This window comes from Chlamydotis macqueenii, chromosome 6, assembly GCF_036417535.1.
Source record: "Chlamydotis macqueenii isolate bChlMac1 chromosome 6, bChlMac1.mat, whole genome shotgun sequence".
NCBI lineage: Eukaryota > Metazoa > Chordata > Aves > Otidiformes > Otididae > Chlamydotis > Chlamydotis macqueenii.
Genome location: NC_141561.1, coordinates 40,834,808 through 40,860,219, shown reverse-complemented (window position 1 = coordinate 40,860,219; position 25,412 = coordinate 40,834,808). Strand labels below are relative to the sequence as shown.

The 25,412-nt window shown below is 52.4% G+C and overlaps 1 protein-coding gene across 1 annotated transcript in view; it reads left to right on the top strand.

Annotated features, from left to right (window-relative positions):
* Positions 1-19,375, top strand: part of SLX9 (SLX9 ribosome biogenesis factor) — a 46,921-nt gene extending 27,546 nt beyond the window's left edge. The window contains exons 3-6 of the mRNA XM_086751500.1: positions 8,672-8,740; positions 12,906-13,059; positions 16,698-16,766; positions 18,738-19,375. Coding sequence (XP_086607626.1) covers positions 8,672-8,740; positions 12,906-13,059; positions 16,698-16,766; positions 18,738-18,864 — 419 coding nt within the window. The 3' untranslated portion in view covers positions 18,865-19,375. The remainder of the gene's footprint in view (positions 1-8,671; positions 8,741-12,905; positions 13,060-16,697; positions 16,767-18,737) is intronic.
* The last annotated feature ends 6,037 nt before the right edge of the window (positions 19,376-25,412 follow it).

Below are 25,412 nucleotides of genomic sequence, written 5' to 3'. Positions count from 1 at the left end.
GGAGCTCAGCACTGGACCCATCACTTCCAGGTGTGCCCGCCCCAGTGCTGAGCAGAGGGGAAGCCTCACCTCCCTTGACCTGCTGGCAAAACTCCTCCTGAAGCATCCCAGGACGCCGTTGGCTTCCTTCGCTGCAAGGACATGCTTCTGGCTCACGTTCAAGCGTTGTGGCCACCAGGACCCCCAGGGCCTCTTCTGCAGAGATGCTCTCCAGCTGGTCAGCTGCTCTCCGCTGCTTGTCCGGAAGCATATGACACGGAGGGGAGGCGACAGTTGGGGAAGGGGAAGACAGTGATGGAGGGGAGCTCCAGCTGGTGGAAAGCCTTGTTGGTGGAAAGCTGTGCGCACCCTTCACAGCCGTTTAGGGGGTGGTGGGCTCCAACCCACGTGATTTGGTTTTGACCTTTCTCGCTGATTGCGCAGGCATCTTTTCACAGTGTTGTGACTCCACATCCAGCCCTGTGGAGAGGTTCCAAGTGCATCTGCCCTTGCTGTAAGCCTTTCCCAAAGGTCAGTGCTTATAAATGAGAACACAGCCTCTCTGATCTTTTCCGTAGCCCTCTTAGGTGTGATACAACGCTCAGGCGCGTTCTTCATACTTCTTTCCCATGGCTGACCTCCTTTTCTCTGTAGTCTTTCCATGTCGAAGGTATGACTACCAGGATCATGCTTGCCCAAGGAAAATGCCCCCAGCACACAATCTGGAAAGTTACGTGGCTATTTAATTTTGGGGTTGTTTGACTTTAAGCGTGGCATTTGAGACTGCGTGCTGGTGAGACCTGAGGAGCTGAACTCTCAGATATCTAGGGATTTTTTTTTTTTCTTTTTTAAACCGTCTCTGCAGAGAGCAAGGGCTAGCTTTCTTGCTTGAAAGGAGCAGAATTTTATTTTTCTGTTGCATTGGTAGAAATGTCAAATTCTTCAAAACTTGAGAAGGAAGTAGGTCAGGAGTGCCTGTGGCAGAGATAAGAAGAGAATAGTAATGCTGATGTACAGGCTCACCGGCTTTCGAACCTGAGAGCTGGCAGAGACGCGTGTGTTTGTGTTTCTTAAGGAATATCTTGAGCAGGTGGGACTTGTTTCCTTCAGGTGAGGGAGGGAAATGCATGGTGGCGCTGGGGGTCCAGTCCCCATCATTTGGCCTCAGCTCCACCGTCTTGCCTCTTAGGCTTCTACATGGACAACGAAAGCAGAGAAAGCCCGGTTGGTTTTTCTCTTTGAAGTGGCTGGGACCATGAAGTTGCCCTCAGAAGCCGGCTGGTGAGGTTTCTCCACTAGCAGGAGCGAGGCAGGAGGTTGGAGATGATCAGGTTTTTTGGCTGAGTGCAGGGAAAATGGAGACTCTGCCGCGGACCAGCACCTCCTTGGATCAGCTTGTCTGCGGGAAGGCTTTGCCGTTCATTCTGCGCCTCGTGCAGACATGGCAAATTCTCATCTTCTGTGGCCGTTCCTGTGTGATTTGCTGTGATCAGAAAAAGGTACGCAGGAAAGACAAGGTGGCTCATCACAAAACCTGAAAGAAACCTCATGAACCGAGCTGTTGAGGTTGTCTCAAATGTGTGCTGATGCCCTAGCCCGTTGCTTCTCTTGTCTTTGGAGTGGGTGACCTCTTCTGAGGCTACGAGCTGCAGCAGTGCTTGCTGAGAGCTGCTGAGCATGAAATTCACTGTGATGGCAGGTATTTAAACTGTTTATGGGGCTGCGCAGAAAGCAGAGGAAGCAAAGAAAAAGTCAAGTTTTTCAGACATACCATTCCTTAACAAATCAGAATATCTGTGAAACTTCAGGATATTTTTGGAGGACCTCTTGCTTTTTTTTTTTTTTTTGTTGGAAGAAACGTACACACACTTGTTGCATGTACATCACCCTTTTTTTTTTTTTTTCCCTGAGGAAATGAAAAGGGGCAGAGGGGGATTGAAATATCTCCTCTTGAAAGCAAACTCATTCTCCCAAAGCTGGAAAACCCTGATTCGTGAGTGGAATCACACCTGGTCTTGCAAAGTCCCTGGCAAGGCGTGTATTTCCCAGGGCACGTTTCTGCCTTTGTTTTGTGGTTTTTGAAGTATTACAGCTCAGGGAATACTGAGAATTTCTTTTTTTTTTTCTTTTTTTTTTTTCTTTTTTTTTTCTGGGAGAGAAAGGAAGGGAAGTAAGTAAAAAGTAATCCAGCTTCTTTTCCTCGCAAAGACGTGTTGAGTGCAGGCAGCGAGCTGACTTGTCCGGTTGGTGAGGCTGCGCAACTGGGGACGCTTTTCCCAGCAAGTGATGTGGAGCTCCCGCGCTTCAGCAGTTGCACCTTTTGTCAAACGGTGTTTTTCTCTGGCTGGGAAAGCATTTGAGAAAGAGGTGAGGAGCCATCTCGTTCTCCGCTTCTGGGCTCGGTGGAAGAACAGCGAGAGGGCACCTCCGGGTCCGCTGGGCACGGAGGTTGGTTTGGCTGTTGCTCACCGTAATCATCCAAGACTCCCAGAGAAAGGACAGCCAGACGTGCAAGCAGAAGGAAAAAAGGATGGTGAGTGATAGCAGCTACGTTATTCAGGCAAAACCATGCATCTGCAATGTAATAAGGATAAATTAGTTTAAAGAAAAAAACTATTTAAAAAAGGGTACTTTCTGCATGCAGCGTTTCAGGAGCTCTAGCAGCTGTCAAATGGTTACCGTTCAGCCCCTTGGATTTGCTTAAATCCAGGCTTTTGGAAAGGCTTTTCTTTCCCACTTGGAGTACCACATCCAGCTCGCTCTGGAGCCCCCAACATCAGAAGGACATGGACCAGTTGGAGAGGGTCCAGAGGAGGCCACGCAGATGATGAGAGGGCTGGAGCAGCTCTGCTGTGAGGCCAGGCTGAGAGAGCTGGGGCTGTTCAGCCTGGAGAAGAGGAGGCTCCGGGGAGACCTGAGAGCGGCCTGCCAGTGCCTAAAGGGGGCTGCAGGAAAGATGGGGAGAGACTGTTCAGCAGGGCCTGGTGTGACAGGACAAGAGGTGATAGGTTTAAACTAGAGGGAAGCAGATTCAGACTGGACATCAGGAAAAAAATTTTTATGCTGAGGGTGGTGGCACAATGGCCCAGGTTGCCCAGAGAGGTGGTGGATGCCCCATCCCTGGAAACGTTCAAGGCCAGGTTGGCCGGGGCTCTGAGCAACCTGATCTGGTTGGAGATGTCCCTGCTCCTTGCAGGGGGGTTGGACTGGATGGGCTTTGAAGGTCCCTTCCAACCCAAACCATCCCGTGATTCTAAAGATGAGTGCAATACTTGGTTCACTTTGCCTGCTGTAGGCAAGTCCTCCTCTTCCCGTTGGTGCTGGCAAACACTTCTACAGCTGCTTTGTCTCCCGTGGGTCCTGGCTGCGTCTCAATGCTTTCCTGGTCGGGAAGGGGAGAAGCAGCAAGCCCTGTCTGGTATCAGACCGTGGCACTGTCTGTCTGGTATCCTGTGTTTCGTTCCCCCTCTCCACTCTCACCGCCTACCCAGTGACTCAGCAGGACGTGCTGCTAGTAAATACATTCTTTCTTTACGTTTTTTATGAGAAACTTTCCGAAACCAGCGAAATGCATGGTGGGGAAGGAAAAAAAAAAAAAGCATTTCAGTGCCCTGGACTAGTGATGGGTCTGACCTAGTTTGCGTTCCTCCAGGGTGTGCGCAGCAGGATGGAGGTAACGTAGGGAAGGTGCTAACGGAAATTCACGGGCAAAGTAAAGCAGAGGCCGCATGGTTGTCCTGCTGTCCCCCGGCGCTACTTCTGTGGATGTTTCTCCCCGAAGAAGGCTGCGTGCTACAGAAATGCGGGCTGTTTCTCCCTCTGACCCTACCGCGTTTGTACCCTGCACGTGTTTCACGGGGAGGATAACTCCTGCAGTAAGCTGACCTTTCTGAAAAGCAAAGGATAACTTTTCCCAGGGAGGAGCCTGTGGCCTGGCAGATGGGATGAGCTCCTCGTGGCAGCCGTAGCTTCTCCGTCAGGAGGCTCACCGTGGTTTCTGGGATCTCTCTGTGCCGTGAACTGGCAATGCCAAGCACCCGGCTCAGAACAAGGTGTTTTGCACGCTTGGTTCAGAAATGTCGATTCCCCAAGACCTGTTAGCTCTTTCTGCCTTGGTGATGAAGATAACCTTCCAGCTGCAAAGAGGCTTTAGGGACGGTGACACACCGGGCCACCCTGAGCATCCTCTGTGCGTCTGAGACGGAGCCCTGAAATGCCAACCTCTGCTGCGGAGAGCGTGCGGGTGGGAACAGCGAGGACTTCCGACGAGTGAAAAATGCCTCGGGCGGAGGAGGAGGAGGAGGTACTTTTACTTTGTGGCAGGGGCTGAGTGTGCCTGCAGTGAAGACATCTGTTGGGAGGACAGGCTTTGTCTCCGGAGTTGCCTTTTGCAGACTACTGTGAAGATTGTGACTTCTCGGTCACCTCCCGAGGGGAACTGCTCCCGCTTCGCATGGCATGTCACTTGCGCGCTTATGCGGCTAACTAGAGATGAGTCTCAGATCTTCTGCAGAGGGAGGTTTCGTGCCCTTGCTGTAGCTGGTCAGAGCCCGGGGATGTTTACCAGGCCTGACGGAGGCATGACCTTGGCACGAGGACGCGGGTCGCGCAGCTCCCCCGGGTCTCGGGTGGGAAGTAGGCTCCGCTTTAAATAACCAGGGAATCTGGAAGAGTTGAGAAGGCAGATCCCGGTTTAAATAGGATGCTGTCCTCATCCGGGGCAAAAGCCTGCGTGCCGGTGTAATGATTAAGTGTCAACAAAAATAACGTAGCTTGTTTTGGAACGTAAAAAGCAAATGCTGTATCCATGGTGAAACTCGCCCCGGCGCAGCAGGGGCTGTCGTCTTCTCCTCTGACGCCGGTTCCTGAGCCTGGACTGGGTGAAGCTCAAACGTTCCCGCAGTGTGGTCTCTCTGTGCACCACGCACAGGCTGTTAAGCCGTCTCTGGGGGCTCCTCTAAGAGCAAGGGGGCAAAAAGCCTGGATGCCAATCCCGTGCTTCTGTCCTTGTCACCTCCAAGCCTCCATCCCACGAGTGACCCAGGCTCTCTGGACACTTCCGCATCGGTGCTTGCGGGAGGAGTGGACTGGAGGTTGTCCGGTTGGGAGCTGAGATGGTGGGTGGGGAGAGGGCAGCAGGCTGGCTCCCGCGCGGCAACGTCCCTGCGGGAGGACATGGTGGTTGACTTTTTGCCTGGCCCTGTTGTCCCTCGGCTTTCTTCCTAGAGGAGAAAGGGTACCTTCCGTGCTTGTGCGCTGGCATCCGTCGGGTCGCACCAGCGTTGCGTTTCCCCAGGAGACACTGGTTTGCCATTTCCCAGGCCCTTTCAGTGGAAAAGAGTTATCAGACAATTTACAAGTGATACTATGTAGTTTTTGTTTTTAAAAAACAACAACAGCAAACCCCAAAGCCACACCCAACCTTCTGCTTTTGGATGGACTCCTTGAATGTCTGTAGTGAACTCATCCCGCAGCTGTAGGCCTGTGCTCATTTTTGCTGCCGTTACACAACTGAGGCTAAAATTAACACATCTGTTGTTGTTTAACTTCAATTTATACCCTACCCTCTTTTGCCAAAATATTATGTTTCGAGCAGCAACGGCTTTGCTGTTACGTATCATCAGAGTTCTGGGAATAACGCTTAATAATTAACTACGTGCCGTTTCTTAAAGCTCCTACCAAAGGGTACGGCGGCGAGCAGATGCCGGGCGCTGACGGCCCTGCCTCTGTTCGTGCGGCATCGCGCAGGTTTATTTCATATTCCTGCTCGTATTTGATATTTCTGCTCGTGGCCAAGTCTTGGAAGCAACGTGGTTTCCTGGAACTGCGAAGCCTGTGTTTTCGCCCTCGCGGTTGTGGAGTCAAACTTAAATTGTGGGATCTCAGGGGAGCTTTAACCCAACCCAGCTTCTTTCTGAAAGCCTGGAAGGGATAAAATGGAGACTTTTAAGGTGGGATATATACACACATATAATTTTAGTCTAAAGATGCCTTTATGAAAAGCAGTCTCATATATATATATATATATATTTTTTTTTAATCTAATGAGTCCTTTACCAAAAAAACTCAACCTTTTTGAAATGAAGGCAGCCGCACTCAAAACCAAAACTCTTCTTGTCTGCCGTGAAAGCAGGCTCCTGAGGATTGCCAGGAGTAGTATGAAACGCTTTGTGTAGGAGGCAAAAAGCTATCGGTGTTTTTGTTTTTTGGTTTTTTTTTTTTTTTTTTTTAATCTGTTTATATTTGAGATGTTTTTGTACTGCGCAGATCAGAGGGAAGAAAAAAACACATCCTGGCTAAAAGGGATAATTGTCAAGTTTACAGAATGTAAATTACCCTCGGCTAACGTACGCGGGGTTTGCTCTCCTTTTTCCGTGCACAAGGTTTCGCAGGTAAGCGCTGTTAAATTACACGCAGGATGGGCTGGAGGGGGGACCCAAACCCTTCTCAGTTCACAGAAAAATAATTAAACTGGAGCTGCGGCCTGGCTTTGATCTCAGAGGTGCTTGCAAACTAAATAAAAATAAAAGACTACCTCGGGTACGGTCTGTGCCGTTAATTAACGAGCTAAATTCTGCCTCCACTGTTCTCCAGTGGGTTTCCAGCGGCTCTGGCGCTCGGCATCGCGACGGAAAGCTGCCAAACGCAACTTGGCACCTTCCAGCAGCAAAGCGACCTCCTGAGGGGTGGGGTGGGAGAGGTAAAACGGAGGTGTCCGGGGAGCCGGCGGTGAAAAAGGGCAGGAATTCGTGGCGGGCGGAGGAGGGATCCGGCTCCCCTCTCTGCATCCCTCTGTCGATCTGCGGCTGCCGGCCCGGCTGCTGGTTGCCGTCCCCGGCCTGCGGCGAGGTTGAGCTCCTGCCAAGAAAACAGCTTTTGTGTTTCCTTAAATACACTGCTGCTGTTTGGGAAAAAAAAAAAATAAATCTGAATTGATGTTATTACTAGAATTGGCCAGCTGGCTGAAATTTTATTTTTTTTTTTAATTTTCATTAACAAATCCCACTGGGTGCTGTTTTCCCAATGAAGTAATGAGTGTGTTTTCAGACAAGGGGGCATATCTCCCCGGCACGGCCGCTGCCGAAATCCGGGCAGGCTGAGGCGGTCGGGAAGGCGGGGCGGAGTGGTCTCCTGCAGACAGCCCTTCGGAGATCGTCGGGGCGTGATTTGCCTTTTGACTCTCGGGGGACCACCACAGGCCACCCGGAGGGACCTTGCCACCCCTTGCAGGGGGGTTGGACCGGGTGACCTGTAAAGGTCCCTTCCACCCCAAACCTTCCTATGATTCATCCTTCTTTTCCCTGAAACCGTGGAGACGTGGGGCGCCTGCAGGTTAGCAGGGGACGGAGAAACGGACAGCAGCGTCCGTCACGTATAAACCATTCAGGACATCCCTGAGCTTTGTAAAGAAGTGACAGCTTCTAGGCGTGGTTTTATTTCTTACTTCTTGGGTGCGTTGACTGCAATAACGTATTTTTCTGGGACAGGAGGCAGTGAAAGCTACAGCTTTGTTCCCCGTGTGCTCTAGAAACTCCAAACATGGCGGTGGTTGTTGGCTTTTATGGAAAAATCCCCTCGGCCCCAGCAGTCTTGTTCTCCTCTTAGGACACTGAAATTACTAAGTTAAGACCCTGCTTTTATTTAAATCATCCTGAAAGGTTCGCAGCTTCGAAGAAGTAGTCCTCAGTGGGTTGTTTTTAGACTTGCATTGAATTCCTTTCTCTTGTTTCTTTTGGGGAGAAAAAGGGGTATTTTTTCTTTTTCAGGCTTAAGAATAACCTAAGGTGAAAGGAGTGGTCTTTGGCGAGCTCGTTCCTCCGTTGGCGTTCCTGTAGCAGTATTCCTAGCACATTTCAGGAGAAAAGTTGACTAAAGTCAATTTTGCTTTAAACACCGGAGATAAGATAAAATCTTATAGCGTCTGCAGCAGATCTCCAGTACAAATATTTGTGACGTTATTTCACTTGGTGTTGGGTATCAGTGATCAAAAGCTGGGTCCCAAACGCTGAGTTTGGTGTATGGGAGGCACAAGCTGTTTTTATAAGCTGTTAGTAATCGGCTGCTCCTGAGGGCTGGCGCAAATCTGGGTATTTCAGATCCTTTCCAGTCCTTCCCCTGCCTGCCACATGCTGTCTGGGCAGGCGTTGAGACTGCCGCTCGGGCCGGCGGGTGCCGATAGCCCCGTCAGGCCGCCATCCCCCCTCCTACGCCCACACATCTCTGCGGCCCGTGTTTTCCTTCTGCTTAGCTTTATCAGCCTGCATATTTTCAGATTAAAACTTGGGTTTTGCTCCCAGTTCTGGAACTTGTAGGTCCTCCTGTCACTTGCAGCTAGTCTTCAGAAGAAGATGCCAGCTCCCAGGCCAGGTTCACGCAGGGCACGGGTCTCTCAAAAAGCTTTTCTTAAAGAGCTACCTGGCCAGAGAAAACACGGCCTGTGGTGCTGATGATCTGATGTACTTGCCTATGTCTTATTTCTTAACCAACAGCGAGCTGGGTTTGACTTGTTCAGCTAAAAGTTGAGGTGTGATGTAGCCCCCGGTCTGCCTGCAGCCTGCTCGACCTGTCCACAAGTTCAAAACCATCAAGGGTTGAACAAAATATTTTGGGCCCTGCTATCTTTGGTACATGTCCAGCACTGAATCTGTGTGCAGGAGCCAGGCTCCATCTCAATGTCTCTCTTTTCCTCTAGGTTTTGAAGAAAAAACGGTTCTTTCCAAAAAAGAAAAAATGAAGCTGAGGAAAGAAAGATGGCTACAGAGTAAGTACCTTCAACATCTGCTCCCCAGCACATGGGGTGAAAGTCCCAGTATGGCTTCTCAATGTTTAGTGCTGAGATTGAGTCATTGCCCCAAACCTATTTTTGATCTTCCTCCATGTGTAATGTAAGTGACTACATAAAACCTTTATTTGTCTAGATAAGACATGGAGGCTTAGCATAGAGTCATAGAATCATAGAAAAGTTTGGGTTGGAAGGGACCTTCAAAGCCCACCCAGCCCAACCCCCCTGCAAGGAGCAGGGACATCTCCAACCAGATCAGGTTGCTCAGAGCCCCATCCGACCTGGCCTGGAATGTTTCCAGGGATGGGGCATTCACCACCTCTCTGGGCAAACTGGGCCAGTGCTCCTCCACCCTCAGCGTAAAAAATTTCTTCCTGATGTCCAGTCTGAATCTACCTCTCTCTGTTTTAAAACCGTGACCCCTTGTCCTGTCACAACAGGCCCCGTTTGTCCCCATCTTTCTTACAACCCCCTTTAAGCCTGTCTCTCTGTTCTAAAGCTCTGGGACAGATGTGACTAGCTGCATAGCGGAGCTCCTCCCCGAGGAGCTCTGGGGCCGGTAGGACAGCCTGGCGCTGAGCCTCACGCAGCCACCGCTAATCCCAGGGCTCTGTGGTGAAAGCCTGCAGTGGGCCCTCCTGCCCTGGCTAAGGGAGGTCTCTGGACGCTGCTGGGTGTGTTACTGCTCTTTCCCACATGCCACAGGTCAGCGAACCCGCTTACCAGACAGTCTGGTCTTTCACGAGGCTGTGAAATAGGAGCTAAACAAAACCAGCCGGTGGCAAAAATGCTTCTGTTTCCTGTGGGAAGCGTCTGTATTTTGGCTTCGAGTATCTCAGTGCAGTAGGAGACCACGCTGTGCTGCCCGGTGTACCGCCTGGAGCTGTTCTTGGGACAGGCTTTTCCCATAACGCCTTCCTGCCCAACGGAGCGCTGACAGGCTGTGTTTGGGGCTGAGGATGTGCCGTTCTGCCGCACCATATGCTCGCTGTTCCTCAGCTCTGAGCTCAAGTCCATCCACCTGTGGTTTCACCAGTTGCAGTGAAGGCGTCTCTGGCTCCTCTTCTCTAAAAAGCTGATAATGTAACACCCTGAGCATAAAGGAAACCTCCTCCCTATCACCAGCAAACAACTTCCAAGTGCCTTTGACGTCTGCAACCCTCAGTGTCTCTCTTGGGCACAAAGCGTAGACGGCTGCGCTAGTCCTAATGCCTGGCCTGCAGTTGTGGTGCTCCTAAAGATCTCACCTTGTCTGGTGCTGTGGTGGGAACAGAGGAGGGCACTGCTGGAGCACAGCTGAGCTTTCCCTCCCCCAATACCAGGACTGGTACCGGGTGCTGTGGAGGAAGACGTGTCCTCAGCAGACATCATAAAAGGAATCTGCAGTAAAAGGTTCAAACGGGACTGGCGTCTTCTGCAGGAAACAGAGGGCATGCTCCTGCCGTTAGGTGACAGCAAGTCAAGGTGAGCCACTTTGGAAAAGCCCAGGAGCAGCATCCCAACGCTCTCTTAATCCTGCCCTCCTGCACGTGTGCCATGTAGGATCAGTCTTTCTCAAGGTCACGTACGTTATTTTGGCCCTGCCGTGGCCTCTTTCCTCCTCTCTTGACTCTGAAATTACTAAGCTGAAGGGATACAAATGAAATGCAGAGGCGTTGCTTTGGAGAGAACATCAAGATAGAAAACCTCCAGCCAAATTCCCTCTGTCTTAGAAGATGCTAGGTATTACAAGTGCTTTACAGATGCAGAAGTCGATAAACTGCTGTCCCTCTTGACTCCCCCACCAAACTTGCGGCCAGCTGGCAAACACCAGCGTTCCTTAGCAAATGCTTTGCTAAGGGTAGCGAGTACCTGGGGACTTCGGTAAGAAAATCCGGCAAGGGTTAGTACCAGGTGTGCAGCTTGTACCGAGAAAACTGGAATAGCTGGAAAGAGCCTATATAAACACCAGTAAAACCTGATGTTGTTATTATGAGCTGATGGAGCGAAATGAACTGGTATTTCCAGAGATGGCAATTTTTAAGTGAAACTTGGCATCCTGACATTGTGACCTTAAAGAGCTGCAGTCGACTGAAACGCGTTGATTTTTATCTGATGTAGGTAACTCTGCCAGTTCTTCGTGGGTTTTGCAGCCTTTGTCTGCTCCCCTCGCCCCCAAAAGAGAACCCAGCTTGGACTTCTGAAGTTATCGTTACATCTCTGTTTTCTTAAATCTTCCCAAGAGTTTGTTGTTTCTTCTTGTCCCAGGGTTGCTTTTGTGACACTGGATGCCAAGACCCTGGGAAATAAAGTTCAGCCCAGTAGTGCAAACGCGAAACTTGGAGATTTCTTCCATTCCAATAAATCATCTCAGGAGAGACTAGAGAGGGAAAAAAAAAATTATGCAATGCTACAGACATTAGAAATATGCACATTTAAAAATACATATATCGCATGGCTCCTCAGACGAACAAGACTTCATAGGAAAAGAATTTGGGATGTTTGTGCAGAATCAGGTGTCTGAAAATTTTGAGCACATACTGTTTATGAAAGCACTGAAGTAGTCAGCTTCATAAAGCCAGACCAAAAAAAGAAGTGATGCAGAACAGAAAGCTGTGTTCTTGGCAGGGATTGCTGTGAGGAGAAGCGTTTACAATCCAGATTTGTCACAGACATCCATGTGCAGCAGAATTGCAGTTCATGAAAAACTGTTGCTCTTTGTCTCAGCTGGGTCGGGGAGCGAACAAGACAAAGATATTAAAGGAGCCAGTGAATCTGAGTTCTGCTTTCCTGAGTGTGGGCAGCAGGATTAGACCCGGAATTGCAGGTGGCATCTTGCCTGAGGTCCGTAAATGGGACTGGATGCTTTTGTGTTCCCGAGAAAAATACCGTGCTGATTTACTCCTGCCCCCGTGGCCACGCTGCGTTGGAAGCTGTTGGCCTCCCTGCGTCGCCAGCTTGGCCCCGTGGCTGCCAGCACTGCGCTCTGTCACGTCCAGACAAGGAGTTTCTAGCTCAGCGCTGAGACTCGTCTTGCAGTCCGCTCGTTGTCCAAGGCAACGAGCAGAAGCCTGCTCTTCCGCTGCGGGCTCCGCTGGCTGCATGTGGAGGAGGTGGTGTCTCCGTTGTGCGCCCCGCAGCACTGGTACCCTTCCGGGGTGTCAAGGCAACACAGCGGGTTTCTAGGCCCAGTGATCACCTGGAGAAGGAGCTCCTGGATCCCACTGGGCTTCTAGCTGCTTTTGGTGGCATCGTCAAGGGATTTCTGGGACAGGTCGGGGCTGGAGGCCTCATGTGGCAGTGCTGGGCTTTTGTGGGCTGTCCTGGAGGAGAATGTCTTCTGCTGAGGCTCATCCTGGAGGCTGCTGGCTCTGTAAGGCTTGGGCAGCTCTGGGACCTTCTTCTACACCAGGCAGCCTCGAGGACTGAGGCCTGCGGCTTTCGGTGCTCGCTGCCCATGGCCAAGAAGGGAGGCTGCTGTAACGCCTCTAGCGCCTTAGATGCCCACAGCCTTGCTCGGAGCTGCTGCAGAGAGGCTGGTAAACGCGGTCTCGAGGAAAAGCCAGCTGCCTCTGCGTCTGCCAGTTGGTGCAGTGCTTTTCTAAGAGCCCAGTTTATCCAGCATCTGACTGCTTGAGCTTTACCGTGAGTCATGAAGGTGAGTCCCTTGACTAGCTCCAAACTAAGTAAACAACTGAAATTACGTCCATCTTTTCTGCCTGTGCTAGGAGACCGTTGTTTTGTCCCAAAGCAAAGCAGAGATGGGGCTGTGACTGTTTAATGCCACATGTGGAGCTGACTGTGTTTGGTTTGTCCCTGCCCATCTTGTTTCTCTCTCCTATTTCCATGCAAGGTCAGCGTGGTTTTTTGCGCCCCAGGACTCCTGTGCCGTGTTGCTGTGAGCAAGGAACAGTGCAAGGGATGGAAAAGTTTGGACAAAATCAGTCTTGAGATTTCACTTCCCGTGGCAAATGTCAGTAGAGATGGTTATAAGCAAATACAGCAAGGGAGGGAACCACCCAGCTGCATTATTTTCAGTCTTTTGCTGGTTTAAATCCCATCTGGCCTGTTTTTCCTGGTGAAGCAGCCTCTGAATTTCTTAGCTCAAGGGTTATCTCTTGCAAACGCTTCCCCTTCCTCCAGTAATGTTTTGTTTCTGATTCAGAAATAGAAAGTGTGAAGCTAGCCAAGCAGAAGCAAAAAGCCGAAGCGAAGCGGAAAGCAACACCTGTGGTGGGAGACATGCAGCCGTTGATGGAAGCCCTACCTGAGCTCTCCGACCTGACCAGCGGTGGCAGGGGCGGGAAGCCACCCAAGAGGTATGTGCCATTTAGGGATGGGCTGTGTCCTGCAGGATGAAGTGCCCTTCAGCTCGGCTTGTAGCTACAGGCAATGCAAGGTCGATGCCGGTGGTTGGGAGAACAAGGCCTCATTCTCAACGCCATTTTGCCCTTTTCCGTGCTTCACTCACCACAAGAAAAAAGCTTAAATGTGTCTTGTGAATCCAGCTAAGAGGGGAACTGTAATGCTCAGATGAGGCTTGGCATGAGACAGGCTGGGAGCAACCAGAGGTCCTGGGAGTTGCAGGAGTGGCCCACAAGTGTCCAGAGTGTAAAGCTGCTGAGCTCACCTGAGAATCTGGACCTGAGGCGTTGCAACCTGCTGTTCTGTCCTTCCAGACCTCAAAGCTTTCTCCTAAGAGAAGAAAGGGCAGTTGAGGCCCTTTGAGCGGAGCTTTACGCTCTAGCCAGATTCTTTGTTCACCCCGTTGGCTTGCAGTGTGACTTGGGAGAAGAACAGAAAGATAGTTTCTCCATGCCCTTTATTGTACTGAAAGAGAAGGGCTATTTCTGGTCCTCTAACACCCACGTGCCAGCCATCCCAGCCAGCCGTAGGGTGAGTTCTGGTTGCCCTTCTGTTTTCTCCTTTTTAATCCAGTGCTCTGCCTGACCATGCGCTCAGTGTTGCAGCTGCTTATGCATCCCCCAGTACCCAACAAAAGTGTTCGCGTGCTGCGCAAACGCTTGTCCCTCCTCTCCAGCTGCTCAGTAGGGGTGGGAACTAGAAACTTGTTTTGACCGTAATAAGACAGCATTTGGATTAGAGAACAGCCGAGAAGAGGGCTGTCTGGCAAAGCACCCTCTTCTTTGGTTGCGGATCAAGCCTGGAGATACCATGAACCCCCTTGTGACTTGCTGGTGCCCCAGAAATGAACTCTGACCCAGGTGGGACAGCCATCTACAGAGCATGGCTGAGTTGGCAGTTCCCTGTGCTTCTGGAAAGCCACTCCTCAGACAGACAGCAGCTATGAACCTTCCATCTAAGCATGGGAAAATATTTCCTTCCTTAACTTGGCTTCTAATTCTTTGAATAGCATTTTTTTTCTTTTTTTTTTTTTAACTTATGCAGCCATTCAGGCAGCCTGCCCTCTCTTTCAGTGGGAATGAACAGCAAAAGTACGCACAGACCTTTGAGTCTTGCAGAGCACTGAGGGTTGGTTGGATGAAGTTCTGAGCCAGGCTTTAGTCTGAGCCTGAAAAGGGGTCTTTGCCCTCTTTCCGTGATGGTGTGCCACAACCACATGTGCCATCTGAGCCCAGGTTTTGGACCAGCTCAAAAGACAGAGTAGAACTGGGAAAGGCTCAGAGGCAGCTGACAAGGATGATGATGGAGGATCTGGCACAGCTTCTGTGCTAGGGGGTGGCTAAGTGAGCTGGGGAGTCCTCAGCCTGGACAGGAGACAAAGAGGTGATAGCCCATAAAATCAAGGGTGATGTGGTTAGGAAGGAGCTCATAATCTTTTCCAGTATGAGAAATAAAGGGCATCAAAGATAGCTAGCGAGTCACCAGTTCAGCGCCAGCAGGAGGCCCGCTGCTCTGCACAGCTCCTTGCTGCAGGATGTCATGGCTGAGGGAAACCTGCGAGTTCAGGTGGGACCTGACAAATCCGACGAGGAGAGCTCCGCGGAGCCGCATGTGTCTAAACTGCAGCTGGGCTGCGAACGCTGGAGAGGATACGGCTTCACACTTGCCTTGGTCTTACCCCTCTCTGGCCGACTGCTGCAGGATGGTTCGAGGCAGAGCACTGGCCAATTTTGGGATTGGCCAGCACTGTCTGCAACCAGCAGAGTGGAGATGGGAGCTTGGCATCACCCGGATCACCTGCGACATGCCAACCAAAAAGCAGTCCCCCTCGGGACACGGAGGAGCTACAGTGCTGTTCTTCCCCGTGCTGGCTGGTGGCTTCCTGGACTGCGTGAGGATGCGTGTGCATAAGTGTTTGAAATAATCGGAGGAGGCTTTTATAGGATTTGGATCATTACGTAAAATGAAGGGTAATACTCTGGTGATTTGTCAGTGTTATTAATAAAAGATTAGATTCTCCAGGAATTTGATCTCCTGCTGGGTAAGAGAGCATTGCGGTGAGGTTTTTACTCTGTTTTATAATGAATGAAGGCAATGAAGTGTAACGAAACGGGGATACTAACGCGGTCCGAGTGAGCAGGCAGTGTGCTGGTGGCTTGGAGGGGGAAGTTCAGGCAGCCTTTTGAACCTGCCAGGCCAGCGGGGCAGAGCCGTTGAGCGGAACCGAAAAGCCGTCAGCAGCACCCAGCCTTTGAACACAGTGGGGTGGCTGAAAGCCAGAGCGGGCTGGCACAGCCCGAAGGAGCCCTGGGGCCCGTGGTCCCGTTCCGCCTGGGATGTGGTCTGGAAAGGCTTTCCTGTAAGCGTTGCCACCCTCTGCAGAGCTGCTCGTCTTTGAAGGGACTGTCGTGGCGACGTGGCGGCACACTTGGCAAGCCCCTGCTCTGGCAACCATGGGTTGCCATACAACTGGAGAAGGTGTTTCTCTGCGCTTCTGTGAGCAATTCAGGCCAACTGCGACAAGAAAGTGCTCCTGTGCCGAACAGCTAACGGACACGAAGGGAGCAGAGATGCTTCCTGCGCTTTCTGTGTCTTGCAGTACCAGCGGACGCAGCAGCGTGGCGGGAGCTCCTCCAACCCCTGTAACTGTCTGCTCTTGCTGATCGCCGTTCCTCCTGAGCTCTCAGGCCTGTTGTGCAACGCCAGGTGCTTCCAGCATCCTGTGCGGAACGGGATGACACCTCTGGTCTCCTTGGACTTTGTCCAGGAATAAGAAACGGGTGCAGAGGGTGCAGATCTATGCTTGCCGCTGTGCCTCAGCCGCACATAGTGCACCGTCCTACCTTCCCACGAGTCCATCTTCTCGCAGCTTCGTGGTTCTCAAAACTTCTGGTTGGTGTCAAAAGTTGAAGCTCTGTTGTTGTGCTTTCTCTTTAGCCGATCTGTTTGCAGCTGACTTAAACCGGCAAGCCCTTGGCAAGGATATGTGTTCACAGGGAGAAAGGAATATTGCCGTTCTTCATCTTAAAATCTAACTGCACCTTATACCCCCGTGGTCCCACCGCAAGGCTCAAAGCAAGGCTGGCAGTTCCCTCTCCTTGCTGAGTAGGGTGGCACTGTCTAGACCCGACATCTGCCGATGCTGGAGCTCAGCAGCGTTACCAAGGAACATGAGATGTGCAGAGGTGCCACATGCCTCGCGGTGAGGGGAAGTTCGATGGGATCTTTTTTCTGAGCAAGGGTATCGGTTAGACCTGGAGGTTAGCGATAAGCAGAAAGAGATCTGGGCACGGACAGCTCGTGACCAGTTCTAGAATTAAGAGATCCAATATTTCTTCAGTGCATTTCCCTCCTGCCCATTCAGTCCTGACTCCTGAGCTGTTCTCAGTGTGTGGCGCAAGGAGTTTGCATTTCCATTACTGCTGGCTATGGAAATAATTGCCTTTCCGGACAATTTCCGTACACGACAATTACCTATACTTTCTGGGAAGGTGGATGCAGAATCCCTGGACTCTTTCCATCTCCACAGCAATTGCTAAATTACCGCTCCTCTGTAACACTTACTTGCTTCTTTTGTTCCTTCTCTCCACAGCCATGCGAAAGCAAAGGCAGAAACAGCAGACTTCTGTATGATGAAACAAGCTCAGAAGCGCCAGCTCCTGTGAGTACCCAGTTATCAGAGTGTCCCGTTCCCGTGGAGCGTCACAGAATGGTTGAGACTGGAAGGGACCTCTGGAGGTCAGCTGGTCCAACCCAGGTCAAGCAGGGTCAGCTGGAGCTGGTTGCCCAGGACCATGTCCACACGGCTTTTGAGTCTCTCCAGGGATGGAGATCACACAGCATCTCTTGGCAACCAGTTCCAGTGTTCTCCTGTTGTCAGCCAGGTGATGCGTCCCTTGTCTCGGCTTGCTGAGTTGGAGCTGCAACATCCAGCTGTGGCTCAGTCTCTTAGGACACCAGGCCCATGTAGCTCTAGCTGATACCCTTCAGGAAAGCCTCCTGGGGTTGTGTAGGTGAGGAGCTCCTGGAACTCCGCATAGCATCAGGAGCTACAGCTGCTCTGTTGGGACACCTCCGGGATGCTAACTTAGGTGCTGTACGTCCTTCAGGAGGATGGCTGTCCACTGGTGTCTGCCAAACCGTTTCCTGTAAAATGAAGCTTTTGAATAATTCCTGGACTTGGTTAAGGGTCTGGCAACTCCTTGTTCCTCTGTATAATCTGTTGGATATTTTATACTGCTGCCAGGCACCAAGAACTTAATTTCCCTTCAGCACAGCTCTCCTGGGGCTAGGCACGGCGATCTGGCAGTGTTTGCTTTCTGTGATTCCCCTTTCCAGGAGCCGAGGCCGAGGCTGAGGAGAACAGTCAGTCTACAGATCCCAGCCCGCTCTGTGAATACCCTTCTCTGTCTGGAACTGGCCGGTGGCGGTGCTGGGATGCCTTTCTTGCTCCGTTCTGCCTTTCTGGATGAGTTCCTCCTTGGCTTATTGCAGAAGGTCACGGCTTCAAGTGCCACCAGTGAGCTTCTCGTTGTGCTGGAGCTCAGGGGTGAGGAACGCTGCGTGAGGAGAGACCTGTACGCAGATCCAAACCCGAATAGGCAGCTCCACCACAATCTTCTGTATCAGCAAGCTGATAATCCCCTGTGTGCCTCTGGACAAAACTGGGTAGATGCACTGAGCAGCAGCACGTGTCCTGCCATAGTGGTTTGGGAAATCTGTCCTTCTTGGGAGGGAAAAACTTTGGAGAAAGATCTTTGAGGCTTATTTTCCAGGATGTTAGTTAGTACTGGGAGTTCCTCACCCCATTGCCTCACCCCAGGCTTCAGGTTTGGCTTCTCTCTCTGTTCCTCTGGCCAGGGCAGGGCTGGCGTTGAAGGGAAGGGCCCTACTAGGGAGGGAACTGGCCGCGTGCTGCGAGCTGAAGAGCACTCTGCTGATGCACAGCAGCTGCTGAGGACGTGGAGATGCGCGTCTGGCTGGGCTGTGGAGAGCCTGCCAGTCTGGCTGAGGGAGCTGGGGAGGTCAGAATGGATGTGACTTACGTGAAAACTCACTTACACTGCTCCTGCTCTGTTCTTCTTCTTCCCTGTTTGCTTGCTTTTTGAGACAAGAATATTTCCACAGCAGCCAGCTGTGACCAGGCACGCAAAGGTAATTCTGTCACGTTCCTCCCGTGGTGACTGACTAGTGCTGCACGTAGGATTAGCAACCTCTATGCTGAGCCATAAAGAGGCTCAGTAGATGAGCTCTCAAAAGCAGCATCTGCTCTTGTCCTGGTGCACTCTGAAGTAATTTTCATTCCTAGTGATGTACCAGCTACCCACAGTTTCTTGTTCCCGATTTACTAGGGAAAAACTCTTAAGAAACCATTTCCGTGTGATGTTGGACACCAACGTGGTTGTTTCTGTCTCTGTGTCATGAGATCTGGCTCTGGCTCTGGCTCTGTCTCCCATGAAGCTGGCAGCAGTTTGAGCTTTGCCCGTGGGTAAATTCGGTTTATTTCTTGCACTTTCTTTCTGAGGTTCACAGCCAGGATCATTCTGTCTGTAGAGAAACCCGCTGCTTTGCGAGTTCTGTCCTTACCTGCTCCGTTCCACTTAGGATTTATGTGTTATTTTTCTTTCCTCAGAGAAGAGGAATTGGCTCGCTTTCGTGAGGTCATCGCCAATCCCACGTACAGAGCCAACCCCCTCATGGCCATCAGCGAGCATCTCTCCAAGAGGCTGAGGCAGGAGGAAGAAGGTAAACCCCTCTAGGCTGTCGGTGGGGACCAGACGTGCACACTGGCTCCGGGCTGCAAAGGAGTGCATCGCGAACGTGACCCCTCAGCCACTTCAGTCCTTGGAAGCAGTTCAGCAGATTATTAAATCCAACAGTCCTGTTTTCTGTCTGCAGGAATAATGCGGTTCTCTCCTGACGGTGGCAGCTGCTCCTTGGCAAGCAGCCTGCAGAGAGCGGGGTGTTCTGCGAGATTTTTGTGCAGACGTTAAGCTCCTTGCGAAGTGTCTTGACACCTTTTCTCTTCTTGTGAGCCGGCACAGTTTCTTAAATTGCGCCAGTGGCAACGTATCTGTTTTCTGTCCTTTCCCTCCCCTTTCTGACAACTCTGGAAAGAGATTCCCTGTTGCTCTGTTGAGACGGTTCGAGACCCCACGCCCTGGAGCCCAGAAGGCTGTTGTAGATCCATGTAGGGACTGATGCTGCTGTTCAGAGACATTGTTTTATGTGAGAAATTTAGCTTTGGAATAAACACACTTTCACACAGTACCGCGGTTGTCTGGCTCTCATTTCGGTAAACACTAATTGAAATATGAGCTTATTCCCATCACTGGAAAAATGACTAAAAAGAATGATTTTTTTTTTTTTTTTTTTTTTTTCCCTGTGTCCAGTGAACCACTAGACTGCTGCTGCAGCGTGCGACAGAAGCCGTGTGAAATCGTTGCAGATCACGTCTAACACTTGGGCTTGCCGTCCTCGTAGCCGGGAAGCGTGTGCGTTCCGCGAGTGATGCTGATCCCTTTTGGCCTGTTTGTGTTCCCTGTGCGGCCTGCCCTCTAGGAAGCATCCCAAAACATGTCCTGGCTGCAGGCTGTGAACTGCGGCCGGTCATTTACGTGTTTGGGAACCGTTGCAACAAGAGAGAGGCCTTTCCTTCTACCAGACACCAATTTTCCCAAAAATCCAGTGAATTTTCGCAGGGTCAGCTGAAGGCAGGGCCATTGCCTATTTGGGATGATCCCGGTTTGACACGCCAAAATGTCAGTGCTGTCTTTTGAACCGGGCAAAAAGTTTTCTGATGCTCCTTAACCTTGGAAAAGCAGCCTTCCTATGTCAGGTCAACTCTGAGGAGCATCTGAAACCTTTACGAAAAAAAAAATTCACTCTGATGCCCAGACAAAACGTGGAAGCGGCAGCTGGCTCTTGCCCCTAAAACCAGCCGCAGTGGGAGTAGCAGCACCTCGATCGTACCTGTCTGTTGCGTCGCTAGAAACGCTGCTTTTTTTTCTCCCTCTAGGCCGGCACTGTTGAACGAAGGCTGCTTGCCTCTTAGCCCTGGCACTGCAGATGCTGTCGCTGACGCTGCGTGTTGTTAGAGGAACGTCACCCCTCCTCCCTCAAGGCCTGGCAGGAGAGTCCTGCTGGCAGAGGCCGCGGAGAGACGCTGGCTGTGTCCCATCCTCCACCCTGTTGCTCTCGGGCTGGCAGGGTTCTCCTCTTCCCTGAGGGCTCCTGCGTGGGTGCTGGCAGGTTCGGCGCTGTGCTGTGATCCCCTGTGGGACCCAGGCTCCGGAAAGCAGAGCGCTGTGATGGGGTCAAACAACTCGAAATATCTCCCCATCCCCTGGTTGGTTCCTGCTTGCTCTCTTACTGGTATCTGATTGTGTTTCTTGGATTTTGAGCTCGGAACGCTGGCCCCAGCTGCAGCGCTGCTTCCGCTGTGCAAGCTGGGCACCACGTGGGAAAGCTGGGCCTGGGTCGGGGCTGTGCACAGCCGGCAGCTGCTCTTGCTGCTCGTGGCTCCCCGCAGCCCACGGTGTGACCAAGACTTGGACCAAGCTAAGGTTTTTGGGGTGGTTTTCTCCATAAGCCTACTATTTACCTCTTCACTCCATCTCGTAGGATGCCTCCTGAGAAAGAAGCCATCTTTGTGCTTAAATAGACGGAAGGCAAGAGGTGAAGAAGGTGAAGAAATCCAAGTACCAAGGAGGATGAAGGCTGCTCCTCTTGTTAGTGAACAGGGCACTCAGGGGATGGAGAAGTGTATCTGGAGGACAGGAGGGACGGAAGGCGGTTTGCGTGGCATATCGGAGGACTTCTGTTGCTAAAACTTTGCAGAAGCTTTGCAGCTTTCTTTTTTTCCTGTGGTTTTTAGATAGTACGTGACACACAGAGAGCGTCCTGGCCTCCTCGTGCGGCTGGGGCGTGCAGTAGCCGAGCTGTGCCTCCCTTCGCAGCAGCGGTGCTGCATTGCTCTGCACCATCGCAAATTGGGGCAATAGCTGGAGAGGAGCCGCAGGCAAGTTTATAAAACGTGGGCTACGGGTGGGATCGTATCCCTCCCCGCAGGGATGCCCGTGGTGCGTCGTGACTCTGCGTTGCAGAGATCCAGCGGGAGTGGTGATTTCATCTGACGAGCACCAATTTCCTGGGCACCGTCTATTTTGCACAAAGTGAGACGATCCTTTAAAGCCTCCGGAGAGTCAGTCGGATTGTCCAGCACACCTCTGTTCCAGACCAGTTTCTTCTTCGTAACTTCAACTGGTTGTAGGCGGGTACAGAGTAGATGTTGCTGTGGGCCATGTGCCAAGAGACAGCCGCCTTCTATCTTCAAAAGAGTGAAGCCCTGCAATTTTGGGCTGGCAAATGGATTTCTGCATGCAAAACCAGCTCTGAGCACTTTGGAGCCCCGAAAAGCATCACCAGGGCGAAGGGCTCTGCGGTTTGGGTAGCTCTGCCACCATGGCATCAAGGCTGGGGCTGTCCCCATGTCTCAGCCTGCACGTGGACTTCCCGGCACCTTTAGGTTGCCAGCTGGGGTGGTTATGGCCGGAGCTCGTCGCTGGCAATCTGGATGCCAACGGCGCAGTCGTCCAGCGCTTCTCCCCCGCTCAGCCTGGGTGCTGGGTCCCGTCCTTTCCCTTCGAACCCCTGGGAGCCGTCAGAGCTGAAGCCCCATTCCCGGGAAGCGAAGGACTGACCGGGTGGGTGACCGCACTCGGTACTGCCGGCTCCCCGTGCTGGTGGCCCTCCGTCTCCAGGCGCGGCATCACCTTTTCTTTACCTCCGAGGGGCCGACGCCGGCACTTGGCTGCGCGTCTGTCTCTCAGCCCGCTGTTTGAAAATGTTGCTCTCCCGGGGATTTCGCGGCAGTTAAACGTGTGACTGTTTGAAACTACAGTTCACAGCCTGCTGCTGCAGGCATCTCCTGCCCCCGCCATCCTAGCAGTTGAGCAAAGGACCTAAAATCTGCCAGGAAACAGGCGGCTGAGACACAGAGTCGCCTTCGCAGTTGGCATGTTTTCAGGATGATAAAAGCTTTCTCGCCAAATTTTTTTTTTTTTTTTTTTTTTTTTTTTTCAGATAGCAGGGTGGGAAAAAATAGCTTCCAAAATGTAAGGAGTAGTTGTGCCGGAGGGGAGGGCGGGGGCCCGACCCGGCAGCTCCAGGCTTAGCAAGAAATGAGTAAGCAGCGAATGCACCGCAAACTCAGGACTGGAAAAATTTGGGGCTACTTTTTGCAGCTGGTTTTTTTTTTTTCCTTATTGGTGATTTTGCCCTTGAAGGCTGTTCACAGCACCGTGTCTGAAAGCAGAAGCCCGGGCATCCTGTCCATCTGGCGGTACCAGCGGATATTTTCTGCTACGCACAAAGCACTCAAAGCGGTGGGCGGACAGGGATTCTCCTTTACCAGCAGCTCACGGGTAGCGTCCTTGGTTGGCGGGATGTTTTTTTATAGCAGCTCTTGCAGCCCCCGTGTTTCACCCTGGTCCCGGCGACGGCCCATCGCGCGTCGTTGCTGCTGGAGCAGAGGTTGCACCAGGCCAGCGGCACGTCTCAGAAAAGCGTGGTGAGTCACGCGGAGCGGGCCCCAACCCTCCGTCTCACCCAAGTGCGAGTAATGCAGGCTCCCTCCTCCTTCCTTCCGCTTTCTGGCTTGTCTGTCCTGGGAAGTTTTCCTTACAGCCCTTTTCAAGGGAGTCCCCTCATCCCTTTCACGTATGGAAAATATGACTTGTGCCGGGTAGAGAGTACTTTTGCTTATGCTCCGGATTAAGCTATGAGCCGTGGTGCCCCATGGCTTTCTTTTTTTTCCTAGAGCTGAGCACGTGTGATGGCTTTTTCTGTCTCAGCCCTTGCCAGCTCCAGAATCGAGGGACGTGTCTACTGCAGGTACCGGCGGGGTGGAGCCAGGGAGAGCTCGTGGCGGCAGGGTGCAGGCAGTGAGCCCCGGGGAGCTCCTGGGTTTACGGGAATTTTGCACCTGGGAGTTTTGCTCCCAGGTTTTGCAGCAGTCACTGGCCGTGCCAGCAAGCTGTCCGGAGCCCGTGACTGAGAACCCATCCCTGGAAGTGCATCCCCTCCTGCTCCCCGGGTGGACTCAAACCTTCCTGGTAAATACAATTTGTAATGGATTCCAAAAACCAGTTAATCCACGCTGCTTTAGTTGAACTGGCCTCGTGAAACACTCTGGGGTGGAGCATTGGGCTGGCCTAGAGAAATCGGCGCAGGATCATCGTTGCGGGGTACAGGCAGGACAGTGTTTGTGGCTACTGGTGGTGCTTTTCCTTGGGTGACAGGAGGGTTGTCATCGGCACCGCCTCCTTCATGCCAGCACCGATTTGTGCAGGAGAGGAACGGGAGCATGACAGACTAATTCGCATTGTCCTGAGTCTTGCTGAGCCAGTGAGGAGATCCCAGACTTTGGCTGTGTGCGTTTGGATCCCTAAAACCAACCATCACTCTGCCTTTCATCCGTGCAGCATCATCACCTGTCCTGGGAGTGGAGCCTTCTCCTGGTGTGGCGAAACAGCTGGATGTCAAACAGGGATGCTGCCTCCTAGCCATGCAGAGCAACCTTCATCCTGTGGGCTCCTGAGGTTGATCCCAAGTTCTGGCGCATGTCGTGGCTGTGCCAGACCCAGGAACAGCCTCCAGCGTGCCACGAGAGGAACCCGCTGGCCGGACTGTCCGTGAGTGAGCCCAGCCATCCCTCGTTGATCTGCCGGAGGCTCTTGGATGGATGTCTTGTGCTGACTGCTGGCTGGGAGCAGTGGGGCTGAGAGGCTGCCGTGGGCCTGCTTGAGATGACTCCCAGGTTCTCCTCTCCACCAGTTGCCAGCAACCCCTGCTCCAGTGCAACTCTGGCGCGGGGCTGGCTCCCTTCCCACGCGCAGCTTCACCACCGCCACGGTTGGTCTGTCCCCAGGAGCACGTCAAGCCTTCGATCTCTGCAGAGTCATTTGGGGGTGCGTCTGTAGATTTGCTGTCTGGGGATGAGGAGGTGTCTTCCAGCTCACAAGAAAGATCTGAACTCCTCACCCTCACTAACCTTGCACGTCACCGGGACGAGCTATGAGCAGGGGCAGCTGCTCTGCGTGCCCAGTCACACCCCAGCCCGCAGGAGCGGCTGTCCGGGACCCGGCCAGCTGTGATTCAGCCTGGCCGTGCCTCTCCTTGCTGCAGCCCGGGTCCTGGTGGCCTCCATGTGACGTGGAGCACCCGCCCAGCCACACTGTGTCCGGGTGGTCTTCCCAGGGTGCACAGTGGCTCATGGAAACGGAGCTCCTGTGGCACGAGGAAGCCAGATTTTTCCTTTGACTAGCAAGTAGCACTGAACTTCCTTCCTCCATCCCTGCCCCTGCGTGCTCTGCCCGGGGCAGCTTGCCAGGGAGGTGGCTGCCGTGCTCAGCTTAGGGGCTTGCTCTGGGTGCCAGGCTCCCTCCAGCCACCAAGACGGTCCTCGACGGTCCCACTGCAGGGAGCACGGCTGGCCCAGCGCCCAGCGAGCCACAAAGGGTTCAGGCTACGGTGACTCCTGCTCCTCTCAGCCCAGAAGGGACAGGGGCAAAACTGAACGTGGTTGGCAGGGCAGAGACCCAGCGCTTGTGACCTTCTGCCGCTCCTCCTCTCTTGCACGCTCCAGCAAGTGCAGCGAGCCCCTTCCCTGATGGAGTTATTTGCCTTCATCCATGACTGACCCTTGCATTTCCCACACTTTACAAAGATGCTTGCGCACTCGTCCTTGTTTTTTTTTGCCTTTGATCTTCAGCACAGGTACATCTGAAACCAAGCCAACCCAAGATGGTTTCCTGCAGCTGTAGCAGGAGCAGCTGCAGGGAACCTGAGGAAATACAACCACACGTGAATCTGAGCCGTGCAATGGTTTTGGAAGTAGATGAGATTGGCACCAGCAACCCCTCCTTTCATCCACATGTTGCACAAGAGAGGGGTGAGGTGACTCGCCTGATCAAGCCGTTGAGGCTGAGCACAAAGCCACGTGTCCCTGCCCTGAAGCACGGGTTTCACCACAGCCTGCTTGCGGCAGCCTTTGCTGCGTTTGCAGCCCTCGGTGGCTGTCCTGCCAGGACGTGGTGTCAGGTCGCTGTGTCCTGGCCTTTTCCAGGGCGCTCAGGGAGGTGCAGGATGGGCCAGACCCTTGGGGGCTCCCCCAGTGCCCACCCTTGTGAGATGCAGTCCTGCTCTTCCCTTCCTGACCTTTAACAGGTTACTCATCGCAGCAGGTCTCTACCTCTTATCCCACGGCAGCTCAGTTTCTTTAAGAGCTTTTGGGCATTCTTTAAGT